Here is a 23535-nt window from a genome sequence, read left to right on the forward strand (position 1 = left end):
GCGCTTCCCGCCAACGGTCGCAGGCCCGCGCGCCCGGCGGCGGCGGCGTGGCGCGAACCGCACCGTCCCCGTCGGCGAGTGAAGAATTGCGGAATGGTTTCTGCTGGGTGTGCGGCAACGTGCATCGCCGGTCCCACACCGCGCGTAAGATCACAGCGACGGCGGGATGAAAAGGCGAATCCTCCTCGGTATGGGAGCCCGGTAAGCTAACACCGACTTCTGCGCTGCTGAAATGCTCCCCACCTACCACATCCCGTACTAACGCCTCTATAAAGGATTTGACAAAGCAGCAGTTCCTCACCTTGGTGTATTGTGTCTGGATGTAGGCGCTGGGTTCGTTACTTACGAAGAAGTGGCCAAAGTCCTCAGAGTCTGGAAAAACACGTTTTCTGTGGAGGAATCTAAACAACCGGCATTAATGAGACTAGATCTAAATTAAATGTGTTGCCACGTTCCTTCCGAGGCGCATTAAAAATGCCACAGATTGTCTCATTCTTCAGAGGATTAAACTGTCAACCGAACTGCTGTGACAGTGCGTTGCAGTGGGAGAAGTCTCTAGGTTGAGCTGATACTGCAGCATCGTTAACTGCTTGCTTTCAGTGTTGCTGAAGTTGCAAAGCAGACTAACCTAACGGGTCTAAATTCTGGTGTTCTGCTAGCGTCCAGAATAATCTCCTATGAGGAAAGGCTGAAGAGTTGTTCAGCCTGGAGAAGAGAAGGCTCTGGGGACACCTTAGTGCAGCCTTTCAGTAGTTAAAGGTGGCTTGTAAGAAAGATGGCGACAAACTTTTTAGTAGGGCCTGTTGCGATAGGACGAGGGGTAATGGTTTTAAACTAAAAGAGGGTAGATTTAGATGAGATATAAGGAAGAAATTTTTTATGCTGAGGGTGGTGAAACACTGGCACAGGTTGCCCCGAGAGGGGGTAGATGCCCCCATCCCTGGAAACATTCCAGGCCAGGTTGGATGGGGCTCTGAGCAACCTGATCTGGTTGAAGATGTCCCTGCTCATTGCAGGGAGCTTGGACTAGACGACATTTAAAGGTCCGTTCCCACCCAAACCGTTCTATGAGTCTGTGTTAACTCCACTGAGGTTCCATCTAGACATAGAGCTATTTTAGCATAAGCAAAAGTGGCTTTTAAGTGCACTTTACATAAAGCAATGCCAACTTCTATTTTGGACACTTTATCTCTGTGAGCCAGGCCAGGTTTAAATTAATTACACAGGCTGAAGCATGTGGGCTAGTGTTATACCTAATTACATGTATCCGAGTTTGCACTGGTTTGAGCATATGCTTAGATTAAACACTTTATTGGAAACGTCACACAAAGGGAGAAGTGATGAGAGGCATCTATCCAATTACTGTACTTTCAAGGAAGAGGACTTCTCTGCTATATGAAAACATAATTTTAAGAAGTAGGTGATGTCTCTGCTGAGATTATTTTGAAAATTTGCACAGAACAAATTCATCAAGCCTTTAAAAGTAGTATCAAGTTGCCAATAAACCACCTTAGACAGTACTGAATTTTAGATACAGTGCAGAAACATTAGAAAAGCCAGGAAACAGTCCATCTGTGTAAAACATATACTATGCCAACTTAATATATTGTTCTTTTTATCACTTATGCTAAACACATTTACTGTCATATACACACACACACACTCTGCATTTTCTTTTAAACTAAAAATACTAAAACATCCAGCAGGGCATATACATTACATACTTTAATTCAATTTAATCATACAATCGAATAGTCAAATAGTCATATAGATCAGCACAAAGCTGTAGGTTTTTCTAAAATTATGTCGTAGCCCCATCTCCCTCATCTTCTTACATGCGAACCACCAGCAGTTAAAATCAGCTTATAGTCTTTCACCCCGCTGCAATCAGTCTGCTGGCAAGTACCAGCTATCTTTACCATTACCTCTCTGAAGTGGGACAACTTCAGAAAACCTGTACAAATAGCTTCTGGGTAGCTGTGAAAACAAGCTACATTGCAGAAAGGATGTAAATTCCCCCTGGTGAATCTGCAATAATTTTACTGTCTAAAACTTCCTTTATATAATTATTTGTTACTAGGCCTAAATTGGCCAAGCACTTACCTGTGTCTTTAGCACTCACATCACACAGGAGAATCATCCATGACCTGGGACTGTGAAGGAATGTGACATATAAAGCCAGTATTGCCCCTCTTGTTGTAGCTACAATGGAACTTGGCTCTGCCAGTCAATGAAAAATGTTCTGCTGTAAGAATGTAAGTATGTGTATCACGTGTGCCAGTTGTGGACAGATTCCTCATTATGCTTACTCTAATCACTTCTCCAAAACACAAGTGCAGTCTGTTTATCCTTACAGTGCATTTGGTGGAGCAACAGCTGCACACTTACTCCTCAGAATTATGGTCATTCAAGATGAAGTAAAAAAACTGAAGACAATGGCAGTCATATGACAAATAACGAACAGCCCACCCAACCTCTGTCCACTTGCATTAAAGCTGTGAGATTAGCAATACCAAGGATCCTGCTAGTTTGACCAAGTATCTTTCAGATACTTTGTATTAAGATGTGTATTTAAAAGTCTTTCAAACTGTTTCCATAGTGTCACAGCAACAGCCTAGCTACACTCCAAATAGAACTTGAGGATCCAGACCTTCAGCAGTTAACTTATACGTTACCTTTGTACACTTTTGGTGTTCGTTTTTTTTTCTGAGACTGCTAACAAAGTGGTTGCTTGACTTATGGTTTCTTAGGTAAACTTCACTAGAAAGGGCAGCTGAACTAAAATCCTACTGCAAATGCCACTGAAGTTCTGTACTTTTTAAAACTGAAATTCAGAGCACACAGCATCATGACTAGAACAAAAATCTAAGCAAAACCTCTGGGTTCTTTTCACAGATTTTACTTTGTTATCTGTCACCTCATTCTAAAGAGAAGCAGTAAATCTGAAGAGTGTTTGACATATTTTATTATAAATGGTCATCAATGCAGAACCAAAGTCATCTTTATAAATATCTACAAAGAGCACAAATGCAGGTTAAAAAACATTCTCTAGCATGAGCAGAGGGCTCGTGGCTTTCAGTTTTAAATTTTATGAGCCTGTTCTTAGGGAAGAAATAATTTTAAAAGGCTTCTTTTTTTTTTAAATATCATTTTTTTAGTGGTTTTGTTTTTAACATTCACTGTGGAAACAAAGCTCTGTTGATTTATCAAAGAGAAAACCAGGAAGGTTGACACATGACCTTTTTGTCCAGTAAATCTGGAATAATCACACTGTATTGTGGTTTTAACGCTAATTTAACTGAAAATGGAAACTAGTCTGAGGCATTTCAAAACTCCCACATCTTTCATACTTTTTTTACACATTCCCTCTCCCCGTCGGAGTCAGCATGAGGACTGAGCAAGTTGTAAAGACTTCATTCCTGTCCACACTGGAGAGTTGCTCTCCCCCAGAGTCCAGGTCAAAGCGCACTACAGTCTTGCTTCTATTACAACTGTTCAGAGGATTTGGTACCTTCCTAGCTCCCTCTTTTCCTGTAATCCTAAATCAGGCAAACACACAGTCTCATACACTGAACAGCCCCAGCTGTTGCAATTCTTCACGATCAAGAAATTAATCCAGGACTGCCAGTAGAGGCTTTAGCAAGCCTTTAAGCAAACCCCTTTAGATTTGACCATTACAGACAAATGCTGTTGTGTAACATGGTAGTTATCTGTCTCCCCCAGTCAGCAGGTAGGAGGCTATGTTCTCTTTCTGCTTTAAGAGAACAGAACAATACCTGTTTGATGTTTGTGTGTGTGCGTGTGCATGTATGCTGGAGGGGGGGGGGCTAGGGTTGGAGAAGAGGCAATATTGCCCTAGTGGTTTGAGTACTCTAGGTTATTATTTGCTAAATGGAATTTTCCTTGTCCATCTGCTATTTCTTTTGTGCTATGCTCAATGGAGAAGTGGAACCGAAGGTGCTATCTTCTGGAGTTTTACCTGCATTTTAAGAGAGAACACCTTTGCAGCAGTTATTTGTCACTGCATAAACCCGTGTCCCCAGCCTAAGAGAGACAGGAGCTGCAAATTAGCTTTCTGTGATCTTTAAACACAAGAATATTAAAGATCCAACCTACTCCTAGCACCAAAATGACAGCATTTGCCTTTCCCTATGTTTTTTTGTCTTTTTCAAATGTATTTCTATATTACTGACATGCTGATGTGATCAACACTTCGGGGCGCTGCTCAGCAACACTTCAGTCAGCCAGCCACGCAGCTGAATGTAAGCAAAGGGACAGTAAAAAGCAAGAAATAACACTGCGTTCCATTTGCAAAATGTCACTCTTCCCATTAGCATGCTGTACTTGACCCTTCTGGCTGGAGAGATGTCAATGGTTTTACTCAAAGTGTCGTAGATGGTTGTATAGAGACTGCACATAGGTGAAGACACACATGGGATCTGGCTTGCGACCCATCACCATCATGTCATCCACTTCTATCAGACGATCGCAGTGAGCCATCTTCCTGTAGTAATAATAAACAGATACAGCGAATCAAGAGTAAAATCTAAGGCCTGTAACTACTTCCAAGATTCATTTGCTGCTCTGATTTGAGCGTCACTGAGGCACTTAAGAAATCCTGAGGTTTATCAGCAACATTTCATTTCACAATGAAATGGTCAGGCTCAGGTTGGAGATTGTTATTTTTGTGACCATGGAATTTTCCTGTTCTTTCCCTCTCTTCCTCTATACTGGGATACAATCCATCTGATCCAAAGCCCTCTAGGGTTTTTCTTTCCACTGACTGCCACTCACATCCCTGATATCTGTAGCATGTGGCCCAATCTCACACTCCTCTGCCCAAATCTCAGTAAGCAGAGTCATGTGAGTCTGAAAATCATGAGTTTTTCTGGTTGTTATTATATAGGAAGCTCCAAAAGAATGGGAAAACATGAGAAGAGATGAGATGTGCCAATGAAGGCCCATGTGGCTTTGGATTGTTTGTTCTCCACCACCCCTGTATCTTCAAGTTGTGAGTGACTTGGACAACAATCTCAGATGATCAGGTTGGAGAGCAGAAGCCTGACTGAGATCTGGACCAGCAGAAAGGGACAGATCTGCTGAGGCCTAAGGTGAAAAATCACAAGAGTAGGAAGCAATTAGATCAGCAGAGCTCATACTGGGGTGAACACCAATAACTGGCTTTTCTGGCACTAGAAGAAAACAGTTTAAAGGCAATCACAGCTATGAAGTAGTAATTTCTGTAGATACCTCTTAGCTAATGTTTCTTACTGTTGTATGCATGCTGTCTTCTGTTCTCCCCTATACTTACTGTTATACATAAACTGAGATAGAAGAACACTGCAACTTTCCTACTTTAGAGATCAACCACCTAAAAGTGTCGTAGAATCTCTTTCAACTCACTGACAAGCAACAAATTTTTTATATTTACATATATATGTGTGTATAAAAACCTTGTAATTCCCAAATAAATTACTTTGCTAGGGGGTCTAATAAGGAGAGCCAACGTTATGCTAAGAATTTTTAAAGCTTTGCTCTGGAATGGCAAATGGCAAATCTAGTTCTGTAAGTTATTGCTTTAATTAAAAAAAAAAAAAAAGGTGCTCTGAAAGAACCCCAGAGCTTCAGTGTGGTGGTACCATTGTTTGAAGCTGTATCAGAAGCTGCAGGAAACTTTAACCGTGTATTCCCACATCCTGTTAGTGTTCAGAAAGAGTGTACTAAACCCAGCTGCATACCACATGGAGTGTTCTTACTGTTACACAAGTGAAACAAAACAGCAATTAAGAATCACGTTGACACTGGGTCAAAAAAGTTACTGTTTCTAGCTGACAAGTTCACACTGGTGATGAATTTAACAAACAAGGTATCATTTAAGTGCCTGGTATACTGCATCAAAAAGGACCAGGACAGTGTGACTGAGGGTATTAGCTCTGTCTGTTTTACAAAAATGCAGTTACCATGTTGAGATATTGAGAAGCTCTCAGCCTTGATCTAACTCTACTTACACTGAATTCAACCTTCATTCTTGTTCATCCAAAGCAACGTACAGACATAGGTGAACCCTACCACAAAATCCAATTCCAAAAGTTAATCTACCTGCTCCCTGTTGGTCAGGGGTCACGGTTTTAGCAGAGAGGCTGGATGCATATATTAACATGCCTCAAATTCAAATCAGGTATCAAGCAGGTGGGGTTGGGTAAGAAACTACAAGTTGTATGTCCAGTTCCTATGGAGTGTCAGCAAACATTGGATGCCTTGTGCTCTATGAACTCAAATTTCTTTTTTATGACTGATATCAGCAAATTCATTAAGAATCATTCATTACTTCAAGAAAAAAATAATTAAAAAAACCAAAAAACAAACACAGAGAGAAGTAGGGTTTTTTCCTCTTCTGTCCAAGCATAACTCGAGGCTGATTTCTCAAGTTTAGTGTGTCAGTGCTAAGGCTGGTGAGAATCACAGAGGTAAGAAAGCAGAATTCAAGTACTGCCTGAAGACTGTGAAAGACCTGAACATAGGACTCCAGTAAATTATTCTGTGCCTGGTAAAATCACCTCTGATTCTAGACTCCCGAGCGTCCTGTTCTATGCATTCTCTATGCAGACCTTTATTATCTTTTTTGGCATGACACATGTAAGCTAGTGATATAGGATCTACAAGAAGAATGATTAAACTCTTCACTGCTGCCCAGCTGCATTAGACTTGAACTGGAAGCACTTCATGGAGATCTAATGTGATACTCACTCAGCCATGGTGAAGGCCAGCTCAAAGTTCTGCTTGCGATTAGCTGGGTCAAGCTTATTATAATCAAAAGCTTCAGGAAAGAAAGAATGCACAAGAGCACAGAATGCCATCCCATCATTCCAGCTTGAGGAGAAGTTCTGGAGATCAATGTGCTGTCATGATGAAAAAAACACGCATGTTAATGCAGCACAGGGGAACAGGGAAGAGCAGCTGCTTTTGCTCACTGCAGTTTTCTGTCCCTCACTCCCACTAACCAAAGCTACAGAGCACAGGCTTTACATTTTTCTTCCTCTCTGTATATCCATTACATTATTTGTATTCTGAGAAAAAAACAGCACTCAGCAATGAAAGCCTTTTGCCTGAAATGCCTAGATGCAAAGCAGACACACGGTCAGGGTCCCTGATCCAAAGCCCACTGAAAATACTGGGAAGAATCTTGTCAATGTCAGTGAGCTCTGGAGCAGGCCTAATGCACCAGCTCAGTATCTGCGGAAACTAAGGACACTGCTTATCCCTGTGAAATACTTATAATCGAAGAACTGTTCATTTTGTGGCTGTGAATAACACTAGATAAAGACTATGGCTGCTTGCTTTGGTTTTCGGTAAGGCCCAATTCAATGCCTGTTTGAACACAGATAGGTAGAAATATAGGAAGAATTACACCTACTGCAAAACCTGATTCTTAGAACAAATGCTTATTGTTGTTTTCAACTGCCACAGTGAAAATAAACATATTTGGGCTCTTGTCTCATGCCGCTTTTCCATCATATAAAATTCAAGCCCCAGCTTTTCTGGTAAGCAACTAACAGTAATTTTCACTAGTTCTGCTTATGTATACTATAATTTAGAGTTCAGCAATAATAATGCACATTTTACAGTAACGCTGAAAAACATATTACACAAAAAAGAAACCCTAGGAAAAAAAACCGTTCTTTCTCCTGGAAAGTGCTTTGGCAGTTGCAGTTTAAGGCCAGGTAAAATTACTGAAATCTCAACTGCCAAATTCTTTTAGCTACACTGATGTAACCTCACAGAAATTAGCTCACTAACACCGTGTGATTCAATCTCAACCATTTGCTACAAATTCACTTGTCTAATACCAGTAGAGAGTACTTTGGTCTGCTGTGTAGCAAAAGGGCCATAGTCTCCACGTACTGGCAAAATGTTATTCAGGTCTTGCCATATATAATGAGAATGCAAAAATCACAGCCTGCAACTAAGAAAAAAATGTGTGAGTGTATACTGTAGTCTATATCCATAAGCACAAAAATGTAGGCTTCCAGACAAACACTAATGCATTGCTTTGACACACATGCAGAATCTCACTCATGCAATAACTGTCTTGAAGTGCTACCCATGCAAACCATGATGTTTGTGTTACGCGCACAAAACTTGATGACCTTGAGGAAGTTAACTCATTGTCTAGCATGTTTTACATTCACTTTCTGAGTACGCTTTTTTGGCAAATTCTCCTGAAAAAGAGAGAGCTGAAAGTGCTAGCATGTCTTCACCTTGTATCCTATGGTTTTTGAGCGACACCAGTCTAACAGAATTTGTTTAATGCTGCTAGCGCTGGCAACCCCAAAACTCTGCGACCTCTTCAGCTTAGCTCTGGATTCTCCTTTTCCTCTGGAAAATTAACAGAGACCAGATTAAATTACATTCTAGAAAAACTTAAACCTACTTGTCAGCAACACCTATGCAACCTTGCCCAGGTCAGCCCCTGTCCAGGTGATATTTGAGAAACACGTTGCTGAAACTTCAACTTGCTGGTCCTGCAAGAAAAACTCATTTTCATTTCACTAAAGCCAGGATTCCAAGCCCTATTCTATTTAAATCATAGCCCCATCATGGTGCATAAAGAACAGTCCACACTTTCGGTCCTTAATGAATCGCAACAGAAAGTCACTATATTCCCAGTCTCTTATAATGACAGAGAAGGCAGCTTTCACAGCACTCTTTCCTGATAAAAAGCACCTGCTGCTTCAGCTGAACAACTCCAAAGCCAGAGGAATCTGTAGCTGTGAATTTCCAGGGCTCAGACTGTGAAGTCAGTGAAGCTGTATGTGATCTCATATTGTCCCTTAGCTCAAAATCCTACATTGAGCGAGTCCTCCCACCCAGCTGTCCTCTGCTGGTAAAAATTGAGAAATTAGTTTCCCATGAACAAACCCATTCTGGAGACAAGGGGTGTGACATACTTTCCACCATCGTGTTCAAATTTATCGAAAAGTGCTTTCCTGGCCTGTGTTCCTGTAATCCGTGGGAGTGTCTGAGACCGCACGAGTTCTCGCCTCCTTTCAACTTGGCGATGTACAGTGGGAGGAGAGGAGTGAGAGCTGGAGGTCACATCACAGTAACTGTCAGTGGCACTGGAGAAACATAACGTGAGAAGTATATGGTTAAACAAAAAAGTAACTCTCTGCAGTGCCAGAAGTCAGCATAAAGGTCCAACCATTGCCTACTCTAAACCTCCCAAACCAGCCATTTCAAGAGGACCTGAATGAGTCAAAAGCAATTTAAGTAAAAGTCAAAGTTTTATTGACAGACAACAGCACTTAAGTATAGAAGAGTCTAAGGTACTTTTACAAATGAGACATAGCTGGACAAGTCACAAATGCTTTGTAGCACTGAGTAGAACAGTAAATAAACGCCTTTAAGAAAAAAGGAAAAAAAAGAACGAAAAAAAAAAGTTGTGGCCACACAAGAGCACTAAATCCCTTTAATTTCCAACTTTGGGGTTCCTGGAGGGTAAGTCACATTTTAAAAATGGAACTTGAGTAATTCAGGAAGTACTTTTGAAATTTTTACTTATAGTACACAGAATCCTGAGCTCATGTCAGTGTTGCTTCACTGATCGCAAGCTGGTAATGTGATCGAGAAATATAGGATTATATTCTAATTTGTCTTTATTTGAACCATGAACCACTTCATCAGCATTAATGAAGTAAGCCACACATCGCATTTGGAAATGTTCCCCATGACAGAGATGGGGAAACTGAGGCAAGGAGCAACGACATCAATGTCACACATTAATTTCTGGTACAGATGGAGGTCAGATCTGGCAGCAAGTTCTCTAGGGTGCTCAGTGTATCCTGATTCAAATACCGAAGTGCTGATGTTGGAACTAACTCAGAAGAAATGTTATGCCAAATTTGGGATAATTTTCAAGGCAGATGCAAGCCCAATTTAAGAGATTTAAATTGGCTGCCGTCCCATTTTTCTTGATGGATATTTTGCATGCTGAGGATGCCTGGATATGCCAGTAGTAATTGTGACACCATGTAATCCTATACTAAGCAACTGCAACTCCAAGTTAATCAAGAATGTGTAGTAGTCCTCAGTCCTCAGCAAGGCATTTATCTACAAACTAAATTCTAGGCTAGCCAAACTAAGGATATTTGATGGCAGTCATATGTTGGTTTCCAAAAATAAGCCCAAGGTACAAATTTCAACACAGCTGAGTATTTTTAAGTGTTTTCAAAGGGCCTGACAACTTGCTCCTCCTAACAAAAATCCACCGCTGACACTGAGAGTTTTACTGACTAACACTGTAAGAATGCTGAAATCCACAACTAGGTCTGCTTTAAACTGCTCTAGAAAAGATCTTTATCCCTTCCCATCTCTGTTCCAGCTAGTCCTCAGGAAAGCTCACAACCTTTAACGGCTTAAAATACAGCATCTGGGACTCACCCGTTCTCCAAGCCAGCAGAACGCCTGTCCCTTGAGACTATATTGACCACAATGGCCTAACAAAATGTCAAGAAAAATGCATACCTTTCACCAGTTTTGGTTCCACTACTCGTCCCAGAGCTCACAGTTGCGACAGACTTAGTGACAGAAGTGGTATTCTCTGTATAAAAGCAGGAAAAACAAGATACATCAAGGCAGAACTTCTTTTATCTCCTTTCCTCATACATTTTCAAACCACTTCCTGACAGATAACCACACATTGATTTTTACTCACCACAGTGAAAAGCTGCAGGCCTCTGTCTAACTTCCAGTATGAGCTAACAAGCCAGGGAGGGATTTTCCCCAGGGGTTCAATCCCTCTGCAAAACTGTTGCACTGCAGCGAGGATGGTGTAAACATACCAGAAAGGGCCGAAAGAGATTGCCTTTGATAAAACTGCATTGGGAAGGTTGGATCATTTCAGGCCCTTGTGCAGACCTCAGCGGAGGGCACACTGCCACGGACATTTCAGTGAAAGGAAGAAACGGTGCTACAGCTCAGCTTGCAACAGTCATTCTGGCAGACATAAGGAGTCCTGGGAAAGCTGCCATGACTGAGAGCATAATTTAAATTACCCATTTCCACCAGGAAATGTTTTAGTTTGTAAAGTAGAACAGACTCCAAAAGTTGCAAAGGTGGCTTAAAACCAACTTTGCATCTTCCTCCCTGCACCCCTGAGGTTCTACCTTTTGTGCTTTTCGTCTTAGAGCCCAGCTCTGGACTCCAGCTATGCTCTGTAAATGTGGAACAACGGAGTGGCTTGCCCTGTTTTAACACACTAAAGCCAAAACTTGTTGCATAAGCCAGCAACTCATTCATTGAAGGCTCCTTCTATACACAAAGAAGAAAGTCTGGCATCTTAGAAGCAATCCAACCTGATCACTGTCCAAAACACACTCTGAAAATGCTGAACTCTCCCCACTGCTTATAGACAGGATCCACATCAATTAGACTTCTCACGTAAAACACCCTAGTAAATGCCAGCATACAGATGTGACGAATTTGGGACCACAAACAATTGCCAGTTATTTGTGAAAATCTCAGAGGTTTTAAGCTGAGGAGTGTGATCCCTATTCTGGAAGAGCAACATCTTTGCTAAACTGATACTTGAGACCACTATGAAATGCCAGTACATTGTGTAGACAGTAACGGCTTGGTGACATCAATCAGAAGTACTTTTCACGGAGCTTGACTCATCTATTTCGACTGACATAAAAAATCCTTAAGGCATTTTTTCCTTTGACACATTCATATATGAAGGAGACTACTTTACTGCTATTCTGCTCAAAGAAACTTGCTTCAACATTCATGTGGTGGGCCCACCACTTTCCAACTGCTGTTACCTTGCATTCAGTCACAGTTTTCACTTGGTCAGCTGAAATCTTCACCACTCAAACTGTCTGTTCTGCCACGCTTTTCTGGCACCTATTGTTTCCATTGCAGAGATTGCCTAACAGCACACATGTACACCACTGTGCAAATAAGGATAAGTACCCCTCGATTTGAACTGATTGAGAATCTGATACAGCGGAACAAGCTTCTATGATACCTGGGAAACTGAATCTGCATACAGTCTTGTTAGCAATTCTAATATTACTGTGTACCTACTACTCGGAACTACATGCTCAGATCTGAATCCCCCAGACATGAAGCATGGAATCCCTCTCAATTTGTGTTGCATAAGGACATGCTGATAGGAACACTCACCTCCAGTGGCAGATGAACCCATTGTTCTCACCGTACTTGAATTCCAGGCCTTCACTGAAACAGCAGAAAAGACGACAAAGGAAGGCTTTGCTACATTCTTAGCTTGAGATAAAAGTTGAACGAATAATCTGCAAATAATCCCTATCTCTTGCTGGCAATTCCATCTGGTCTGTCTCCGTAATTTCTGACCCATATATATAGTCCGATGTATAAGTGTCACTATCACTAAACGTATATGAAATACAGCTCAAAGATTAATGACTTCAATATGAACGAAATGAGATTTTTTTTTTAAACTTAATTTAGATATAAATAAGATTCTGCAATCACTCTGACTTGTGTATATGTGTCAGTCTGCTGACTGTCATTCCTCCCTCCAAATGACCGTTGAACCCATTAGCCAAATATCTGCCTAACTTCTCAAGGGGCCTTAGGTCTCAAAACACTAAAAACTCCTGCAAATTTCATTAAAATAGCTGCCCATATTGAAGAGATACTCTTTCAGCAACTGTGCTAGAAGATAGGCTGCACTATAAACTCAACTGTATTAGGCAGCAAAAATTCTCAGCAGATGTGACATTATAGCCTAAAGCTCCACCTAGCAGCCACAAAATTCTAAATCAGAGTGTCCCACCATGGGATATGTAGCCATAGAAGTGAGGTTTCATAATTACCACTAGGTCACAGAACAATCCCTGTAGCACCAGCTTCCTGAAGTAAAGAAATGGGACACAGCTTCAGCAAACAAATTATTTTTGTCTTTTACCTGACTGGTTGGGAGTTTTCAATGCCATCGCATTTTTGCTCTTGCTCTGTCCCAGCAAGCCAGCAGACACATTAGTTGTTCCTGTTGAACAGATGGTCTCTCCTGAAAACTTCTCTGATATCCTGGTTACTGCAGTAACGGGAAGGTGGGGCATCTGTAGGGTGACTGCAGGGGCATGGGCTTCAGGGGAAGAGTCTGACGTATGAGAAGAGGTCAGTTCATGGGAGGCTTTTGCCTGACCTAGTAAATAAAAAGGAGAGAGTAAGTAAATTTATTTGCAGATTTGTACCAAAGTTACAAACCAATTTCCATGCAAAAACTTTATTTTACAAGTCATTTGAATTATTCCACCTGTGGGACACTATACCATTTACAGCACACCGAAGAAACAATCCTAGTGTAAGTGATCCTTACAGCGATCACACCTGTCCTACATGAATCTCAGCAAGAGCAACTTCTTCAGATTGTTAATCCACTAGCATCTGCATTTGGCAGGCTCCTCCTCTTCCTCTGTGCCGCCCCCAGCCCCCCAGTCTCCTGCCATGGGTTAGGAGTCAGAATTCTTGTTCTTTTTATGGTTCTATCAAATGCTGTGTGCCTCAGTTTTCTCTAAAATGGAGATAGTAAGCCCTTCCTCCACTGAAGGATGATGGAAGCAGACAGGTAATTTGCAAAATGTTTCAGGATGCAAGGCTACAATGGCACCCAGATTAGCAGGCCTTATTATCACTAGTGCCCCAAGATAATGTGACAGTAATAGTCTCTAATTTATGAAACACCATAGTGCATGCTTAACAATAAAGTTGAAGTTTAAAAGTTAAACTCCTAATTAGGAAATAAAGTTAATGGTATCAGTGCCAGAGTACAATATCCGTGCTGAAACCATAGCAAGATTCTAATGCTTCCAACATGTGAGAGCTGCTCTATGACTGCCAGGATCAGGTATTTTACAAGTAGTGCTATTTCATTTCATGCCCTGTTCCTACCTGATGAAGACTGATGCCCATTTTCAATGATGGAAGAACTAAAAACTCTTCTAAACTCAGGTTTGTGGTGGTCGCCCAGGTCTACACTCTGTCAGAACAGACAACAGACACGACAGCTAAATTTCAAACAGCAGCAAAAGTTAGTAGAATATCCAGAAACATCCGCCAAGAACAGGTCTTCCTTGTGCTAGTGACCGCAACACAAGGCGGCAACAATTATCTAACCCAAGAGCCAAAGCTGCAAACTGAGCACTGGCAATGCAGGACCTGTATCAATCTTCACATACTTGTCCTCGCAGGCCTCATGCACCTAGGAGGGGTCTTCCACTTCTGTTAGATAAACGTATCCCCATCCACTGTGAAGGTGATAAACAGAAGACTCTGCACAATAATGGAGAGGTTGACTGAGATTGCATAAAACGCTTAATGCTCTGCAGTTTTTTTCTGTTTGCTGCAGAAAAAATAACATTCTGATAACGTATTGCAAAAGCACTACGTAAAGTAAGTATGATCCTAGAACTTTACAGCTGCATTATAACCTGCAGCTTCTGTAAGAACAGTTTTTTCTGGGAAAAGCACCAATTTTTTGCATAATGTTTGCCAATATAATTCCAGAAAAATCAGCCAAGCATTTTTTTGGTGGGTGTCCTGGTTTCAGCTGGGATGTAGTTAGCTGTCTTCCTAGTAGCTGGTACAGTGCTATGTTTTGAGTTCAGTATGTGAAGAATGTTGATAACACTGATGTTTTCAGTTGTTGCTCAGTAGTGTTTAGACTACAGTCAAGGATTTTTAAGCTTCTCATGCCCATCCAGGGCACCTGACCCAAACTGGCCAACAGTGTATTCCATACCACGTGACGTCCCATCTAGTTTAGGAACTGGGAAGTGGGGGGGCAGGGATTTTTGCTGCTTGGGGACTGGCTGGGTGTCGGTCGGCGGGTGGTGAGCAATTGCCCTGCGCATCATTTGTACATTTCAATCCTTTTATTACTACTGTTGTCATTTTATTAGTGTTATCATTATCATTATTAGTCTCTTCTTTTCTGTTCTATTAAATCGTTCTTATCTCAACCCAGGAATTTTACTTCTTTTCCTGATTTTCTCCCCCATCCCACTGGATGGGGGGGAGTGAGTGAGCGGCTGCGTGGTGCTTAGTTGCTGGCTGGGGTTAAACCACGACAGTGGGGTTTTTTTTTTTTTTTTGGTTGGTTCATGCGTATGTGGGTGTGCAAAAAATCACGAGGAACTATGTGATTTTTGGCTGCAGGAACTAAAGCAAGAAGAAACTGCTTCACAGACACCGATTACTTCAATTAAAAAACGTAGCTTCCAAGAAGCAGCAGTAGAATGAAATCCCCCAACACAGAGTCCACGAAAAAGTTTTAATTGATTCTAGGCAGATATCTAACTACCAGATTGGCCAAAAATTTTATGAATAAAATAAAGAAAAAATTTTTTTTAAAAGACAGACAGACAGAAAGACTGAAGATAGATACTGAAGAAGAATTTATACTGCAGGCAAGTATAAAAATAACAGAACATAACAGAAAAGGAAAGAGGCAGGGTGTATATATGTAGTAACAATTTGTCTCTGCTTTTCATACACAGAGCAAACTGGTAGTTTGATTTTACTTATTTATTCCATAGCTTCATCACAAATTAGAATAATTTACTTATAGAGTGCAAAAATATATCTCATGTAAAATACAGAAACCATATGATCAATTAAAGATAAATCAACAAAAATAGTTTCTTGGAACTTGTCTGCTGTTTATCATGCACATGTTTACACTCAGCCAAACTTAATTAAGAACACCAGCCAACAATGTTAACGCACCTTGGAGATTTTGAGATTTTTTCAAAGCGTTCAATCTTGTTAGATGCTGCAGAGTGCACAGACTGGTGCAATATCCCATGACTTGAGATACTAGAACTTTCTTATTACCTCAAGTACAAATCCCAGTCAACTCCTGGTAACTATGGTCTGAGATCTTGCTAAGAATTTGTTAACTAGTACAGTAAAGCAGCCTAAACAGAATTTTGTCATACAGCTGTGGGCTGAGATTCTGATCCTCTTAAGTGTCAACCTCCAACTGATTTCAATGGAACACAGGTGTATGTAGCAGAATTTGAGTTACGTGCCTACACTACTGTGCTGGTTTTGGCTGGGCTAGAGTTCGTTTTCTTCACAGTAGCTAGTATGGGGCTGTGTTTTGGATTTTGTGCTGGAAATGGTGTTAATAACACAGGGATGTTTTCGTTACTGCTGAGCAGTGCTTACACAGAGCCAAGGCCTTTTCTGCCTCTTACCCCACCATCGAGCAGGCTGGGGGGGGCACAAGGAGTTGGGAGGGGACACAGCCAGGACAGCTGACCCCAACTGACCCGAGGGATATTCCAGACCATAAATAAGTCATGCTCAGCATGTAAAGCTGGGGGAAGAAGAAGGAAAGGAGGGGATGTTTCCGAGTGATAGCGTTTGTCTTCCCACGTCACCCGCCATTACACTGACGGAGCCCTGCTTTCCTGGAGATGGCCGAACACCTGCCTGCCTGTAGGAAGCGGTGAATGAATTCCTTGGTTTGCTTTGCTTGCATGCGCAGCTTTTGCTCTACCTAATAACCTGTCTTTATCTTAACCCATGAGTTTTCTCACTTTTACTCTTCTGATTCTCTCCCCCATCCCACCAGGGGGAGAGTGAACGAGCAGCTGTGTGGGGCTTAGGTGCCGGCTGGGGTTAAACCACAACTACTAAAGTAAAGGAAAATCCTTCTCTTGACTTTAAGATTGGGCCCTACATTCTCAGATCACAATTGGTGTCCAGGCTTTTCAAGACCACAGCATAATTTGGAAAAACCATTAAGGTGTGATACAACCCTATTAGCCTGACTTTAAGATGAGGACCTACTGCCTTGTAAGCAAGTGTCTTACAAAGATGTATTACAATAGAACACAGAAAGGAATGGTAGCAAGACACTGAGATACTGTGAACTGTCTTTAAGGCTCAGCTTGGATGGTGTATTTTATTATATTGGGTTGTATACTGTTGTTTAAGCTGGGGTCAGATTCTCATGTCAATTTTTTCTATGTGAGGTGACGAAAAGCAATAGGATCACCTGGATAGGATTTTCAAACAAAACAAAGTTCAGAAGAGGACTGGAGGACTGGAGACTTCCTGAAAATGTGGAAGATGTATTCTAAGAAAAGAAGACTTTTAAAGGTTTCTCAGCCAGAAGCTTTCATTTAATTCTCTTGCCTAGTTTCCAAGTGAATTATCTTCCTGGGGTTATATATGCATTTACATGCTCCGCGAAATAAGAGCACAGTCATTACATGATAAGCCAAGACATTTCTTAGTCTGTTTACCACTAAAATGCATGAGAGGCTGTTTTTGTTTAAAAAAAAACCAAACCAACAAAAAAAGCACCCAACAACAACCACCATTCAAAAAACCAACCACACACAACACCAGTTTTACCAGTGTTGCTTATAGCCCTGTTAACAGGACTGACAGATTTCCACTGATGCTCAATAAAGGCTTCAGGTGCACCTAAGGCAGCTGGGAGTCAGAATGTCCATTCCACAACTAGGTTAGCCTGCCTAGACTGCAAGTTCTACAAATCAAATCTGTAATGAATTCAGTACATCTACAAATCAAACCTGTAATGAAGTTCAGTACATCAATCCAAACAAGAACTTTTGCTTCATTTTAATTTTCCTCTTTCTTATTTAAAAAGAAAGGAAAATAAACTAGATTGGGGAAGTTGGAACATTCAGAACTTCCCACTCTCCCAGCATCTAAAACTTTCTTACAAGCAAAAGCACTGCAATTCAGCTATCTAGGCTCCACTGATTTTTGTGGGATCTTTCGCATTCAGAGGCTTCATTACAAACAGGTTTTCAGAAGAGCTCACATCCAACAAAGCTGCACTCTTTAGTTACTCAGCTTAGGCCCAAAAGGAGTCATGAGTTCTTTTGCAAAGCTGCTCTACAAAACTTTTTTCACAACACATCACCAGAAGAACAACTTCTTTAAAATAACATTTGTCTCTCGATCAAAAATATTTTTCATTTTTATACCATCTGCTATCCCCACAGAGAATGCTTCCATATGCACACACAGTCTGACTTACTGCCACTAAACTGGATCTGTGTCATTTTATCCAGATCCTTTAATTTGTAAAAATAAAATTATTTTCAAACTTTTATATTTGTCAAGAAGAAGGTACTACGCATGAGTATATTCAGTTATGACTAACTGCCAGGCTTAACTTGAGAAAAGCACACAAATATTAATTATACAAACCACAGAGAATCAGGGGTTCAGAACTTTTATTGCTGTATTTAGTGTAATTGAGATCCTAGTCAACAATTATTGCCCATATCCAGAACTGAAATATAAAGCACAGCTAATGCAGCTCCCTAGAAGGTACCCGTGGCATACAGTTAGAACTGTTTAGCCATTCATGTCAGCCATTATGACCTGAATGTGTCAAATGCCTATTTAGACTGCAAACATGAATCTAATTTATAAGCTGTGGGGGTCAAAGCGAGTGAAACAGTCAAATGAGGTGGTCATTGCAAAGATCATGTAGCATCCTACACACTGAACTGGCTTCCTAATGCAGTGACAGGTGCTGCATTAATTTATTTTATGCAAACCTGATTACGACATTTTGGCTAACAGTGCTGGGGAAGAAACTGATACCAGGCTGGAGGACTGGGAAGGCCCATGTGCTGATAAAACACTGGAGGATCTGGGATCAGATTTTACCATACATTTAGTAGTGTCGGGCTAAAGTACTTTAAAATCCACTTTGTTTGGAGATGCCAAGCTTCTGACAAATCCATGTGTGCAACAATACTTCTTCTGTCAATGCTGGCTACATAGATTGTAAATAGCAGAGGGACAGGTACCTGTATCTGTGCTTAATAATGATAAGTGCTCATTTGTACAACTCACGTAATAATAAGATGATGAGGAACTGGTGAAGTTGAAGAAAAGAAAGTTAACACTAATGTTTTGCATGTCTTACTCAGGCTTGCTCTTAGAACTAATCTCTCTGTAGCTCAGAAGTCTCCATGTAATGTAGGGTGGTAACACTTTCCATAGTTGTAGGGCTGCTGGAATTCCTCCTTCACTACAAAGAAGTTAGACCTTGGAGATCCATAACTGGAAACTGCTATAAAACAGGCAAATATCGTAACCCAGTAGTGAAAATCCCACGCATCTAGAAAAAGTAAGCACCAGATCATGAGATTTTTATTTCCTTTCTGAGCCTCTAAAGTGCACGTCTGTTACGTCTTCAAGCTTTTTGTCCGCAACAAGGTCAAACTGTGGAAGAATGACAGACAAATGAGATTCCTTTCTCTCAAATGAGAGATCTCAGTCATCCAAAGCCTTTCATAAAAGCACCAATTATCAAAAGGGTCATGACAAAAATAATTGGATCTAGAAATGCCATTTATCTGTGAGAAGCATGCATGCTGGATGAAATTGATGCTTCACTTTGGTGAACAGCAAAACCACCACTGCCTTCCGCAAGGCAAGATTTGACACTCTGTTCCTTGCATATAAAGAGATCATTGATACATCAGAAGTGGGGAATCATGAAATGTGTGAGGAAATGCAAACAAGGCTGCTAGATGCCAGCAAGAACCACGCCACATTTACCCCTTAATTCTTGTACTAGAAAGCCATCGTCGGTCACATAACACAAGTATTCTCTAGCAGTAACTGACCCTGCAGCTTGGAGAAAAAGCCTTGAACACCGTGAGCATATTAGGAAAGCTTTTGCACATGGAGTAATAACTGAAGAAAAACAGTAGCAGCACTTTTCACAGAACCTTTTTTGGAGCAAGGCTAGATGAAAATGGACAGCAAGGAACAATTCTACCTTGGCAACTTCAGCAGATGCCCATGGCTATGTCACAGCAAATTAAAACAAAACAAACAACAACAAAAAATCTAGATAAGGATCAAGGCAACCTTGGAATGCCACCATTCCAAAAGGACACTTGCAGGAAGTGTAAGAGAATAATATAAGGAAATGGACCTACCGGACTTCCTTTATCAAATACAGGAGTTGAGATTGTTTAGAATCACTAGTATGTAATGCCAGGTGACTGCTGGATCACTTCATCTCCCTGCCTGTATAGCCCAGGTCATTATGTCTCATGCAGTTACTCCCAGGCTGACTAACTGTTGGGTGCCATCAGGTCACAACAGAGAGATACCAATGGGTAATATTTGTTTAGATCTTCCCAGGTGGTCATAGCCAGCTATTCAACTCTCTGCTGCTTTGACCACTGCAGGCCCATTCTCTGCAGCGGTCTGTCCAGCAGTCTGTCCCCATCGCACAGAAACTCTTCTGTATAAAACCAGAACACCCTTACAGTTTTTTCAGTCCTCCCTGTTCACAAAGGCATCATGCTCAACCACAAACCCTATGGAAAGATCATAAGTGATAAAACTCCTGCCAACATATAAGACCTGATGAACAAGAAGGTCAAAACTCTTCCTTTCTAACAATCACAGGCAGGTAGGAGAGAGACCTCAGTGACTGCAAAGGATGACAAACAGCAACAAACTGCTCAGTGAGGGATAAATCCTCCATAGTGCAGCTATGGCTCCAAGATCCCGCTTTAAAATTAACTCTTCCAACATACCCTATTTTCACCTTTGCGAAAGCAGCTCTCAGATTCTGGCCTGGTTAGATAGCCAAATTAAAGTTTGGCATCAAAATACCAGAAAGACTCGCCTCCAAATCACAGTGGCTAATGGCCATTTAAAATGCCAACTGAATCAGCACTTAGACTGTTTTATACCAGATTTCAAGAACAGCACAGCAGAGATTGACTGAAGATTAGAATTAAAAGGAGATCTGTGTCCTTACTTCTGAACTATGCTTGGAACTCCCTAGCTTCACTTTTTTCAATCAAATTACCTGGAAAAATAATCTAGCAATATTAGAAAATAATGGTTCAGACACTGAAGATGCTCAGAATCTCCAGTATCCAACCTGCAAAAGATAGTCTTAACTCTTATCACAAGTATTTTGCTAGAAATGTTGAAGGCAACAGAACCCAGCCTTTTCTTGGCATAAACACTACACCAACCACACAGTAAAAAGGAACTCAACCAATAAATCTTTTCAGGAGCAAAAGAGCACATCTTGATTTGCTGCTATCTCCAGGTCAGTATTATTTGCTCTTCATATGTCATAGAAGTATTTACTAAGGCTAGAAGTGTCACCAATTTTATCACAGGTACTCATTTACCTGAAAATATACACAGTGTCATTTATGATACTCTGTCTCAAGTGCTTTGGTCACATAACCAGAAATTGCAAGCAACTGAGGGAACACTTTCCTCATTACAGAGAATCTGGGTGACCAGCACAGTGACCAAGGCTCTTCAGCCATTTGAGCACAGCCACATCAGAGCCTTACCCACAAAATCATGTTTTCACTGCATGCATTTGGTGCGTGTAGCTGCAGCTGCATCTCCCGTGGTTCTTGGTACTGAAATTCCTTGTCGGTCAACTATGCTAGCTTGGGAACTAGTTGTCCAACCTTCCAGGGAAAATTGTTGGGAGGGCACTGAAGAACTATCAGTACTTAAGTGATCTTCCCTGAACCCTCAAAGCAAAGCAGGAAGGTTCCAATCCAAACAAAAGCTCATTCTGTGCTTTAATGCAGACCGATACCTAAAGCTGGATATTGCCATAACCTCGACGTAAGACTTTTCACAGAGCATGAAGTACACACTACAACGTAGGCAGTGATGATGGAGCAGGTGAGATGGTGTGAGGAACCACACCCCCTTGTCCCTTCCATGTTGCTCAGCTCACTTCTGTTCCTTGCAATACAAACAAGTGTGGGTGGCTCCATGGAGCAAAAAGGAACAGATCTGAAAGTTGTGTGTATGCTGCTTACCTTTGTCACGTGGGGGGAAAAGGCAGCAGTTGCCACGACTATGTTGGAACAATGCATCAGGCAGCAGCTTTACCTTTTCACTTGCCCAGCTGTGGGAAGCCCTATTCCCCCATTCTTGAGTTAGTAGGAATGAAAAGGGCTGGAATGCAATGCAGACTCTTTGTTCAATCCCACCAATTTAACTTTCACTGAATTTAATTTCCAAGCTTTTATTTTCCATCCCCAAAGTCTGGATAGACCACAGACCAGCTTTTCATGCTCCAACAGTCTTAAAGGCCCCTTAAGACGTGGATTAATCAAGATTACACAAAATAAGCTGTCATCTGTGAAAGACAAGTCTCTAGTGTCGCACAGTTTTACATGACTGAATCATGGTGTACTGTCTGGCTGCCACCTCCTGGTGCCAAGGATTGTACAGGAGCTCTCAACTCTTTCCATAGAGCTGGACGCATAGAAAAAGTATTACACAAAATATCTCAGGGCGAGGTGAGCTTCCCACTAACTGGGGTTTCCATACACCAAGTTACAATGCTCCACTAGGCTGCAGAAAGAGTTTTATCACTGGGAGGAACGTGTGCGTTTGTGCTAGTTTAGGTCATGGTGACCATGACAGCTTGTGCGAGGCCCGCCTCGCAAGGATGAGCTGCAGCAGTGCGGGACAGTGGTTGTGCAGCAAAACTGTCTCACTGAAGGATGCTAAGTCACTATCTTAGGAAAACACGTTACTGCCTGCTATATGCTGAGCTGTTCTCCTTTGTAAGCTTGCCAACTGGCAAACAGCACTCCTGGCACACAGATCCCCCTGAATTGAGTCCAGAAAGGATACACAGATATTCACATACACACGTATATTGATAGCTGAGACTGCCTCAGCTTCTCTTCTTACTTCTAACCACAGTGAACTTGACAGGTTGCTACCACTCTAACCAAGATCCCAGTCTGACCAAGCAGTGCGAGAATCAGGAACATCTCTAGGTGGTGTCAGGGCCAAGACCATTTCTCAGAGCACCTCCCAAAAGCCCATTGACCCTGCACTGCAAAAGAGGAGCCCCGTGTCCCTAAACGCGCCCCCATGCCAGCGCAGAACCTGGCAGCGCCCGTGAAGCATCTGCTCACGCACCCTCTCGGCCCTCCCTCCCGCCGCCTCCCTGCCTGCGGCCAGCGCTTACCTGGCTCCGGCCGGCGACCGCCAGCTTGGCGCGGCCGGAGAACCCGCCGCCGGCCGAACCCTGCCCCGGAGAGCCGGGCCCCGCGGCCGGGGGACTCCCCGCCGCCTCGTCCGCCCACTCCTGCGGCAGCCCCGCCGACCGGCCGAGGGCCTCCACCTGCCGAGACAGGCGCTCCAGCTGCGCCCGCAGGCGCCGGTTCTCCTGCTGCAGCTCAGAGACGGTGTGTGCCAGGGGGCTGGCGAGGCGGAGCACCTCCTCCACCTGCCGGCCTACCCCTTGCTTGAACACCTGGATGTCCACTTGGATCTCCTGGACGGCGCCCCGCAGCGTGTCCTCGTAGCGCCCCAGGGCCTCGCAGACCGTCTGCGCCTCCCGGCTGCTCAGATCTTCCATCTCGCTGGCCATGGTGTCCGCGGACCGCAGGCTGCGCGGGGCGGCGGGGGGGCTCGGGAGCCGCTAGCTGCAGGCGCCCGGCCGCCTCCTCTCCTCCC

The 23535-nt window shown here is 42.3% G+C and overlaps 2 protein-coding genes across 3 annotated transcripts in view; both read right to left on the reverse strand.

Moving 5' to 3' along the window:
- Nucleotides 1-383, reverse strand: part of TEKT1 (tektin 1) — an 8032-nt gene extending 7649 nt beyond the window's left edge. The window contains exon 1 of the mRNA XM_010573890.1: nt 302-383. The gene's annotated coding sequence lies outside the window, so the exon portion shown is untranslated. The remainder of the gene's footprint in view (nt 1-301) is intronic.
- Nucleotides 384-3877: 3494 nt separating this feature from the next.
- The window catches only part of SMTNL2 (smoothelin-like 2), a 51535-nt gene continuing 31877 nt past the window's right edge, over nt 3878-23535 (reverse strand). The window contains exons 2-9 of one of the 2 annotated variants that reach the window (XM_010573892.1): nt 13939-14026; nt 12953-13192; nt 12187-12240; nt 10525-10600; nt 8949-9119; nt 8259-8376; nt 6748-6899; nt 3878-4504 (exon numbers count right to left, since the gene is read on the reverse strand). In XM_010573892.1, coding sequence (XP_010572194.1) covers nt 4378-4504; nt 6748-6899; nt 8259-8376; nt 8949-9119; nt 10525-10600; nt 12187-12240; nt 12953-13192; nt 13939-14026 — 1026 coding nt within the window. In that variant the 3' untranslated portion in view covers nt 3878-4377. Of the gene's footprint in view, nt 4505-6747; nt 6900-8258; nt 8377-8948; nt 9120-10524; nt 10601-12186; nt 12241-12952; nt 13193-13938; nt 14027-23044; nt 23450-23535 lie in introns of those variants that run through there. The other variant, XM_010573891.1, reaches the window with a different exon arrangement.

The sequence above is a fragment of the Haliaeetus leucocephalus genome, unplaced genomic scaffold (assembly GCF_000737465.1).
Source record: "Haliaeetus leucocephalus isolate CR32 unplaced genomic scaffold, Haliaeetus_leucocephalus-4.0 Scaffold395, whole genome shotgun sequence".
In the NCBI taxonomy this organism is placed as follows: Eukaryota; Metazoa; Chordata; class Aves; order Accipitriformes; family Accipitridae; genus Haliaeetus; species Haliaeetus leucocephalus.